This window comes from Cetorhinus maximus, chromosome 12 (genome assembly GCF_964194155.1).
Source record: "Cetorhinus maximus chromosome 12, sCetMax3.hap1.1, whole genome shotgun sequence".
NCBI lineage: Eukaryota > Metazoa > Chordata > Chondrichthyes > Lamniformes > Cetorhinidae > Cetorhinus > Cetorhinus maximus.
This window is the reverse complement of record NC_135890.1, coordinates 12,159,814-12,170,770: the sequence shown is the minus strand read 5'-3', so window position 1 is coordinate 12,170,770 and position 10,957 is coordinate 12,159,814. Positions and strand designations below refer to the sequence as shown.

Genomic DNA, 10,957 nt, shown 5'->3' with positions numbered 1-10,957 from the left:
CACCCAAAAGATTGTACGTCTGACAATGCATCATTCCTTCAGTACTATACTCAGATGTCAGCCTAGATTATATTTTAAAGTCCTTTGCTTGGGGCTTGATCTCATAACCTTCTGTCTTGAAGGTGAGAGTACTTAAACTGAACCAAGCTGATGCAGTTTTATGATCATTAAAATGAGCAGTTCCCTGCTCCAAAAACACTCATGAATGAGAAGGAAGAACATCAACTAATGGTCACAATGTCAGTTTTTTCCCAGGAAACTATTTCCTTAAGAGGAGCTGCTACATTATTGGACAGTTTCATTTTATTTTTCTTCTGAAAATATAGTGAAAATGTCAAAGTTTATTAATTAGAATAAAATGATAACAATGCTACATAAATGCATTGAATAACTTTTTGATGGTCAGTGGAGAAGACAATATCTGATGTAGCAAAAAGAAATACAGACCAGAGGCCACAGGTTCAATTTGAGGGCTGACAGCTCTATAGCAGTATTCCCCAACAGAGCAGCCCACTTGGGTAATCTGTTCTCTGGATCCTGCCAAGTGTAAAAGCTCCTCTTGAACTGATGGCTAGGAAGCCGTAATGTTGTTTCTTATCTCCAGTGCTCTTCGAGCAGTCCCTCTAACATCCTTCTCCCCCACATTGGCTTGGCTGATACTAAAAACCCAATGTAGGTGTAAATCTACATCTTAATACTTGATCTCACAGTGGATTAGCACACCAGGCTTAGTGCTTCAAATCAGTCTTTCATGCAGAGTTCCCATTTACAAATCGTTACCAGAAATTGGATAGGTTGCCAGCTTTTTGATCATGTGCAGCCCATGAACAGCAAAAGAAAAGGCCAAGAAATTATGTTCAAAACCACTAAATTGTTGCTGAGGAAACACTGTAGTTGGCATGGATTTCGACAAGATTGTAAAATGAAAATGTACACAGATGTTTGAAAAAAATCACCTTCAAAATGCAAACACAGATCTTTGCTCCTCGTTGGATCATTTCTTATGCACCTTATATTTTATATAGTGATGGTTTATATTTCTATAAATTGTCTGTTTTTCATGATTTAATCCGGACTAATTTGGAACTCTATGTCTATTTTCTTTGTATCTAGAAAAATAATATGCATTAATTTTATAGAGAAATGAAACCTACTTTATCCCTGAATTTTAACCCACAGTTACAGTAATGCTAAAGCCATGTGGCTCTTTGTCACTTCACAACTACTGCCTTAGCTGATATTAGCAAAAGGGATCAAACATGACTATCTAGTTATTGTGGCTTGATGCCACATCAACAGGTACTTTTATTCATTAAACCATAGAGATGTTAACAAGCATTATCACTGTCTGATAAGAAATCACCAATAGATTTGCTCAGAGGTCCCCTCCCTTAGCAAATTCCTGATTTTCAGCTGAGCTGTCTGATGGAAGTATTGAGGAAATATTCCAGCCTATCCATTTATATATCTATATGTGAATATTATAATATACACACATACAAGAAATAGAGGTATAGAACTAAATTAAGCCTGGCAGAAGTAATCTCATTTTGAGGGATTGACATTGATGAAAAACTGAATCTCAATGCAGGACTGAAACCCTTAAAAAACAGCATAAAAAGCTGAAATAAGTGCTGAATATGCCAGGATGAAAGATTTACTTCTCACTTGATCTCACCTCAGCTATAATTGGAAAAATCTAGTTACTTAGAGATTAAGATGGGGGTTTCATTGTTTGTGGAAGTTATCAATAAAATACTGTTCCATGTGCATACTTAACTTTTTTTTTTAACTCGAACCATTCAGTTTCAATTATTCACTTAATGAAAATAAGTGCAATTTGAAGCACTGAGAATAACTATACTTTTGCTAACAAAGAAAATAAAATGTGATTTGATATCAGAAGGAAAGACCAAGCAGCATGTCCAATCTATTTTGCTACCCCACTCTCTGTTAATCACTAGTATCTCCAGTCAAAGTTATCAAGTGAAACTGGCTTGTGACTGGTCAAAATGGAGAAGGCTTACCCTGAGACTTCATTGGGAACATGCAAAGGTGAAGTTGAGTTGCTGGAGGAAGTTTACAAACCTCCAAAGAATTCATCTGCCTAACCCTTTGAGCACCACTTGCCCCACATGAGGCAGAGTCTGCAGATCGCACATTGGACTTATCAGCCATCTCACAACCCATCGAGCTGGAGTGGAAGCAAGTCATCCTTGATCCTGAGAGACTGCTGAAGGAGAACTGAAACCTCAACTGAAAGTCGGTACGTGTGTTTCATAAACCATGAATCATTTACATTCCACCAAGTGTAAACAAGTCGAGCACAATCAAGGGAATTAGCGAATTCCTGATTTTCAGTTGAGTTATCTGATGGAAGTATTGAGGAAATATTCCAGCCTAAGTGGCAGATGGAATTTAACCCTGAAAAGTGTGAGATGATACACTTTGGAAGGAGTAATTTGACAAGGAAGTATTCAATGAACGGCATGACACTAGGAAGTTCTGAGGAACAAAGGGACCTTGGCGTTTGTGTCCATAGATCTCTGAAGGCGGAGGGGCATGTTAGTGGGGTGGTGAAAAAGGCATATGGGACACTTGCCTTCAAGGCACAGATTACAAAAGTAGGGAGATCATGTTGGAGTTGTATAGAACCTTGGTGAGGCCACAGCTGGAGTAGTGTGTGCAGTTTTGGTCGCCACATTATAGGAAGGATGTGATTGCACTGGAGGGGGTGCAGAGGACCAGGATGTTGCCTGGGATGAAACATTTAAGTTATGAAGCGAGGTTGGAGAGACTTGGGTTGTTTTTGTTGGAGCAGAGAAGGTTGAGGGGTGACCTGATCAAGGTGTACAAGATTATAAGGGGCATGGACAGGGTGGATCGGGAGCAGCTGTTCTCCTTAGTTGAAGGATCAGTCACGAGGGGACATAAGTTGAAGGTGAGGGGCAGGAGGTTTAGGGGGATGTGAGGAAAAACTTTTTTACCCAGAGGGTGGTGACGGTCTGGAATGCACTGCCTGGGAGGGTGGTGGAGGCGAGTTACCTCACATCCTTTAAAAAGTATCTGGATGAGCACTTGGCATGTCATAACATTCAAGGCTATGGGCCAAGTGCTGGTAAATGGGATTAGGTAGGTAGGTAGGTCAGGTGTTCCTCACGTATCAGTGCAGACTCAATGGGCTGAAGGGCCTCTTCTGCACTGTGTGATTCTGTGATTCTATCCATTTATATATCTAAATGTGAATATTATACACACATACAAGAAATAGAGGCATAGAACTAAATTAAGCCTGGCAGAAGTCATCTCATTTTGAGGGATTGACATTGATGAAAAACTGAACCTAAATGCAGGACTGAAACCCTTAAAAAACAGCATAAAAAGCTGAAATAAAAAGCATGGCACTGGGGTTGAATTGGCACTCATTCACATTTACAATGGCCCAGAATATGCATTTTTTTTAAATCTGAAAAAATTTGAATCTTAACAATTATCACCAACCTAACTGCTGTTTCTGGCTTGAAATTACTTTGAGAGCTGCTGAACGACATGCCTTTGACTGAGAAGTGACATGAGTCAGCTGCAAAGTCAACTGATGTGTTCATTTGGCTCCATTGGCAGCGTATTTGCTTCTGACTCAGAAGGCGCACCACAGGACTTGAAGCATGTGATTCAATTGCAGTCTAAGGCACTGTCTTCTGAAAATCCTTTCATAAAAAACAGGGAGTGTAAACATTACTCCATTAACCAACATTATCAAGAACAGGCCAACCAGTTATTCATCTCATTTGCAGTTTGTGAACATTGCATCATGTAAACAGATTGCAAGTTAAGAACAACAGCCATTCATAAGTAATTTATTGCATGTGAAACAAGTTGGAGCGCCCTGAAGAGTTATCATGCAAATGCAGTACTTCTTGAGTTCTCTGCCCGAAGGCATGTCTGACACACAGTGCTGCAATGTGCACCACAAGTAGGGCAAGGAGACAGGTCCCGAATTTACCCAGCTAGTATGGGGATTGAACCCTATGCTGTTGGCATCAATCTAATCCACACTGGCCATTCAGCCAGCTGAGCTACTGCCCACCACCATCCTAAACCTGCCAAGGAGTCCGAGTTGCTGTGGCAACAGGCACTTTTACATGCATGTTGTCATCTGGAGCTATGGGTAGTGATGGCAGAGGCTCCAATTTCTTTCCAACACATTGATGACCAGGAATCTCTCCCACTCTTACTGCCTGCCATTGGCACATGTTGGAAGGATTTACAATTTGATACTCAACCTATTTGTCTGACTGCATTACAAACACACCTTCCTTGGTCCTCAAGTGCCTGGAGAGGCACTTGAACCTGGACCTTCAGGCTCAGAGGCTGGGACACTATCCACTGTATCACAAGATCTCCACTGCATGTCTAAGCAATTTAAAAACACGGAACCAAAACAATGAACAATAGCCGGGGTGGGGGAGGGAACAGGCAGAGGCAATGGGGGAGTAGGGTGAAGAGTACCCAGCTTAATTGTTGTATCCATTCTACAGTAACTTTCCACCCTGCAACAGTAACTTGTGTAAAGAAAATGAACTTGTATTCGTATTGCACTGTTGTCCCCCCCCACTGGATGTCTCAAAGTGCTTTGCGGCCATGTCTTGTCGTTATTGTGATGGAGACGAGCTTCCACAAACAGCAAGGTGATAATGACAATAACGGATAAGCTGGTTTTTTGTGTGTGTAGGTGTGTGATATTGAAAAGCTGGAATGGGGAAAGGTGTTCATCCCAGCTTTTTCTAAAAAAAAAATCAAAGCAAGTGCATGAGGAAGGTGAGGGAGGGAGGGAGAGAGAGTGAGAGAGAGGGGGGATGAGGAGCAGTTGGAGGAGCGGGGTTGTAATGCCCCTGTTTCTTGGGGCTGCAGACCTGAGCGCAAGCAGCGTCCAGGTGACAATGTGTCAGCGTCCCAGGTGAGTCTGTGGCTCTGCCCAGTGGCCCGGAAGTAATTCCCGGGCATTGCGGCATCGGGAGCGGTGGGCAGGCGCGGCTCGAGCGGGGGCCGTTTCCATAGTTTTTTTTTCCTCTTTCCCCGTTTGAAAAGTGGCCTCGAGCTCCCAAGTCACCGCCGCAAACAAGCGAGTCCGGTGGCCGCGCCGGGGCGGATTTAAACCGACTCACACGGGACGGAGAGAGCAAAAAGAACCACGAGGATTACCATTTAAAACAATGTAAGCGTCGAACCTTCCCTTTATCGAGGGGGGGAAAAAAAAATAAGGTAAATGATTTTTTTGTGGGGAAATAAAAGTTTGCTTTCTTTCTGGTTGTTGGGAGAGCGGTGGCCGGATAACTCCATGAAAACGATAAACTTTTTTTCCTTTTTGAAGTCAAGTCGCTTCTGAATAAAGAACCAGGGCGCAGACGTTTTTACGCGTCGGTGCGCGGCGCCTCAGTACCGCGGCCTAACTGGGTGTCTGTCATGACGGGGGCCGCCGCAACCTATCTTGACGCCTGTATCTTCCCCGCCCCCAACCCCGTCTGTCAGTGGCTGAGAGGCTCCGCCCAGCCCTTTGGATTGGCTGCCGCCTCACGTCAATCAAGTGGGCGGCGCGGCGCCCGTTTCCGTTCCCGCCCTCCCTCCCTCCTTCGCAGCCAAGGTTTGGTTGGCCGGCGTCGTTAATCGCAATGAGGGAGAGACAATTGGTTAGTGAGTGCTGCGCCTGATTTATTTATTAATTTCTTTATTATTTGTCTTTCAAGGATTTAAACCGACTTTTCTTTAACTCTTGGCTAACAGTTTCGCCTGCTTTATAGAGATGTTATTTCGCATTAGAAGTTTTGTAAGCGACGATTTATGTTTAATTTGTTTTTTTTCCCAAACCCCCCCCCCCAACCAACCTTTCCCTCAAATAATTCAGTTTCGTGAAACCATGTAAACTTGTGGAAGTGGGTTTACCCCATCTTTTCCCTTCACTGTTCTCAGGAAAGAAAAACCTTTTTTTTTTCTCTCCTTTTGGAAAGCACCCCCCACCCCCCCCCCCCACACCCCCTTTGAAAGTTGAGCCGTTTTTGTTGGGAGTTTTTTTTTTCTGTTTCTCGCACTGCAGTTTCCCCAGAAAGAACCTGAGGCTGAGCCATTGATCTTTTGCCACTCCTGCCAGGAGGAACCTGCTTTTGTGTGAGTGAGACTGCTCAAGAAAGCAGGAAGAAGCAGAACATGACACTTGAAACGTCTTGTTGGATTAAGGATAGACGCCAACCTTGGGAAGGCTCTTGCGCAAATTGCGAATTTGTCAAGGGACCCAGCAGTTTTTATCGTTTCATCGACAATTGAGTAAACGAACTCGCATATTTGTTATCAGAAGATACCTAAGTATAAAACTGAAGATTATTTTGGCTTTAAATGGAAGGATGTTTGCTTCCCAGACATCTTGGTGAAAGGTAAAACTTGTGTTTATCGACGTTTTATTTTGAGGAACTATGAAATCTTTTGGCCAAATTTGGTTAAGTTTGAAGCACCTACAGAACCGTGTTTCGAATATTTTTTCCTGACATTTTTGTTTCCTAAAATCAAAATTTTAACTGTTTAGAAGTTTTAGCATCTGACCTAGAACATTCAATCCCAAACACTGGCAAAAGTAATTTTATAGTAAGCACACATTGCCTGGAATGGAGTTATTGAAAAGGCTATCCTTTACACTGCTTTTTGCTTAAGTTAATGTTTTGAAGTAAAGTTATTGAATTTCTATAAAGTACTGATTGCTATTTGTCTATGTATTTCAGTTTACAAATTGACTTGTATTTATATAATGCTTTTCCTATAGTAAAAATATCCCAAGGTATTTCACAGGATTATTATAAAAAAAGACATGAATCCTCAGAAGGAGATATTAAGCTAAATGTGAGGTAGGTTTTTGGAGCATCCTGGTGGAGGAGAGAGAGTTATGGAGCCAGAGAGAATTCTCGGGGCCAAAAAGCTAAGGTGTAGCCACCAATGGTGAAGCAATGGAAATCTGGGATATGCAAGAAGCTAGCATTGAAGGTGTGCTGAAATCTTGTTGGGTTATATGGGTGAAGTAAGTTGTAGTGATAGTGAGAGACAAGTCAACAAAGAAGAGAATTTCAAAATCAGTGTTGCTCGATCAGAAGTTGGTGTAATTTAGCATGCACAATTGTAATGGCCGCTTAGGATTTGATGTGAGATAGGCTATGGGCAGCAGAGTTTTGGACGGTGCATGGAGGGAAGTTGACTACAGCAGCAATGGAATAGTTGAGTATGGATGCAACAAAGGCATGGATGAAGATCTCAGCAATAGATGAGCTGAGGCAGACGTAGAAGTTGGTGACCTTGGTTATGGAGATGATATGGGGCTGGAAGCTCAGAATGTAGAAATATGATGCAAAGATTGCCAACAGTCTGGTTCACTAATAGAAATTTAAGATTGCATTTTTCAAACCGAATGCAATTACCATTTTGATCTGAAATTGTTGTATTGGCCTGTTGTCAAGAGTTAGCAAAAGTTGCGTCTGTCATGCAGTTGTGATCAGTTTCAATTGTCATAAGATTGATAACCGGTTCTCACCAAGTTTTGAAATAAAGTATGGAGAAAAATAGAAAGAAAAGTCTTCGTTTGAACTATTGTAATAGTTCTTGATTGTAGAGGATTTCTGTTGTGTGTGCTAGAGAGGCAGATGCATCAATTTTTAATGTTTGGAAATGCAGTTGCCCTTACACAATAGTGAGAGCATGCAGACCTCACCAGTAATGAGATGGCTTGTGACTGTCATGGCAAAGCAATAAACTCTTCAGTGGAGGAATTGTAAGATGGTTATTGGCAACCAATCTGGTTTGATGGTAAATGGTGGCTCTCCTCAACCTCACTCATAACGCAAAGACGCTTAGGCCAGTTGTGGGGCTTCTACCCTTGTGTGGAATATATTTCTACAAGTCCAGACAGAACTAGAGGCATAGATGTTTAATATATTGCAGGGCTACAATCATCTATACAAACCTTTTCTTTTAATATAGGGCATGAGCTCCAGCCTCAGGATAATTAATTGCAGATCAGGACCATATCGCTATCACATGCAGAAGAAGACACCATTATGAGTGAGTAAATGTTTTTATGCTTGAAAATGAGTTGATATTGCTGTATGTAAGGTTGGTCATTTAAGAACTCTTCGAATTGCATAACCGGTGTAGAGTCTAGAAACAGAAAATTTAACACAAATCAACATGAATAACCAGCATGCAGATGATAAAAACTTGTAAACACTGTAAACTTTGAGAAGGACAGTATAGAATTTCGAAAGGATGAAGACAAGGTGGAGTGGGCAGATAGGTGGCAGATGAAGTTCAATGCAGAGATGTGTGAGGTGGTTCATTTTGGTAGGAAGAACATGGAGAGACAATATAAAATAAGGGGTACAATTTTAAAGGGTGTTCAGGAGCAGAGGGACCTGGATGTGTATTTGCATAAGCCATTAAAGGTGGCAGGACAGGTGGAGAGAGCAGCTAATAAAGCAAACAGTATCCTGGGCTTTATTAATAGGGGCATAGAGGTTATGCTGAACTAGAATAGGACACTAGTTAGACTTCAGCTGGAGTATTGTTGAAGGCTAAGAGGAGATTTGATAGAGGTGTTCAAAATCATGAGGGTCTAGACAGAGTAGATCGGGGAAAACTGCCTCCGCCTGTAAAAGGATCGAGAATAAGAGGGCGCAGATTTAAAGTGATTTGCAAAAGAAGGAAATACGATGTGAGAAAAAAGTTTGCACAGTGAGTGGTTCGGGTCTGGAATGCACTGCCTGGAAATGTGGTGCAGCCAGGTTCAATTGAGGCATTCAAGAGGGCACATGATTATTTTAATCGAAATAATGGGCAGGGTTATGGGGAAAAGGCAGGAGAATGGCACTGAGTCATAATGCTCATTTGGAGAGCCTGTGCCGACATGATGGGCCGAATGGCCCTCCTCCTGCACTGTGAACATAAAATACCTTATAAAACCAGTTATGCTGTTTAAAATGAAAATATTAGTGAAGGATGAATGCCATTTATCTCTTTCTGTTTAGTTTAAATGATTTAGGTTTTGTGAAAATAATCTGTTGACTAACATTACAATTCATCATCTAAATAGACCAATTATTTTTGAGATCTGTGTTTGGTCGATATAGACTGTGCTAGGTAACCTGGAACTGACCAGTAGATGATTGAAAAGGAGATGGGATAGATTTGAAGTGGCATTTACTTGTGATCTCTGTACATTAGTACTTGTAGAGGCATAATATGAAATTGAGGCAGTGTAAATATTTCTGCAACACCATGTCCAAGATATTAATTTAAAAAGACACATTATTGTTTGCAAGCGTGTGGCAAAGCTGCTTTTTAAATTAAATCTGATCAAAGGAGCTTATTATTTTCAGGAATCACTTTTTTTTTGTTCTGTCGTGTGATACTTGGGAATTTTGTCTGTTCCCTAGCCAATGACTGCATTCCTCTGCCAACTGTCTGAGACTGAAGCAGACCTTCAAACTCTTTGTGCCATATTTGACCCCAAGATGAGCTTCTGACTATATATTTGCTCAATCACCAAGACTGTCTACTTCCAACTCCATAACATCACCTGATTCCACCACATCTCAGCTCACCACCTTCTGAATCTTCTTCTGTTTTATTTTGTTAACATTGAGACTTGATTATTCCAGTGCTCTGCTGGCAGTCCTACCTTTTTCCACCCTGCGGAACTTTTTTAAAATTCGTTCATGGGATGTGGACGTTGCTGGCCAGGTCAGCATCTCTTGCCCATCCCTAATTACTCTTGAGAAGGTGGCGCTGAGCTGCCTTCTTGAACTGCTGCAGTCGATATGTTGTAGGTATACCCACAGTGCTGTTAGGGAGGGAGTTCCAGGTATTTGACCCTGCAATGGTGATATATTTCCAAGGCAGGTTGGCGAGTGGCTTGGATGGGAACTTCCAGATGGTGGTTGTCCTTCGCGATGGCAGCAGTTGTGGGTTTGGAAGGGTCTGGAGCACAAGTGTTCAGTACGATTGGCGGGATATTGTCGGGGCCCATAGCCTTTGCAGTATCCAGTGCCTTGAGCTATTTTTTAGATATCATGTGGAGCTCATCCAAAACTCTGCCTGTATCCCTACTTGCATGAAGGCACTTTCCATGCCTAACCTCTGACTTACATTGACTCCTGGTCTGGTTTTCTAACTCCTTGGCCCCACCTTTCCTATGAATGTAATCTCCTCAACTCCTGAGTCTTTGAGATCTACATGCCTTTCCAATTTTGGTGTCTTGAGCATCCCCAATTTTAATCACTTCAGCATTGGTGACTGTGCCTTTAGCTGCCTAGACCCTAGGCTCTGGAATTCCCTCCCTGAACCTCTCCACCCTTCTATTTCTTTCTCCTCCTTTAAGATATTCCTTAAAAGTTACCTCTTTGTCCAAGCTTTTGTTATCTGTCCTGACACCCCTTCATGTGGCTTGGTCAAGTATCTTTGTAATAGGAGTAGGCCATTCAGCCTGTTAAACCTGCTCTACCATTCAATACAATCATGGCTGATCATCCACTTCACTGCCTTTTACAAACATAAGAATACTATCTCTGTTTTCCTTTGTCTTTGGTACTTAGAAACCTGTCAATCTTGGATTTAAACATACTCAATCGCTGAGCTTTCAGCCCTTTGTGATCGAGAATTCCAAAGATTCACAACCCCCTGAGTGAAATAATTTTTCCTCATCTCAGTCCGAAGTGGCTTCCCTCTTATTTTGAAATCACGTCCCTTGGTTCTGGACTGTCCAGCCAAGGGCCTGCTTACCTGCATCTACCCTGTCTGACCCCTTGATGATGATGGCAGGCGAAGATCATGGGAAAGCTTAGCTCTGTGGTAAATAAACACGCTGTGAAATGTCTTGCTATGTTTTAATATGTTGGTGGTATTATAGAAATGCAAGTTGCCCTAAAAT

At 42.0% G+C, this 10,957-nt stretch overlaps 1 protein-coding gene across 3 annotated transcripts in view; it reads left to right on the top strand.

The window, feature by feature from the left end:
• Positions 1 to 4,998: 4,998 nt before the first annotated feature.
• usp6nl (USP6 N-terminal like) overlaps positions 4,999 to 10,957 on the top strand; it is a 242,110-nt gene continuing 236,151 nt past the window's right edge. Inside the window, exons 1-2 of one of the 3 annotated variants that reach the window (XM_078553022.1) lie at positions 4,999 to 5,215; positions 8,014 to 8,094. In XM_078553022.1, the coding sequence (XP_078409148.1) occupies positions 8,091 to 8,094 (4 nt within the window). In that variant the 5' untranslated portion in view covers positions 4,999 to 5,215; positions 8,014 to 8,090. Of the gene's footprint in view, positions 5,216 to 5,620; positions 6,426 to 8,013; positions 8,095 to 10,957 lie in introns of those variants that run through there. The other 2 variants (XM_078553020.1, XM_078553021.1) reach the window with 2 other exon arrangements.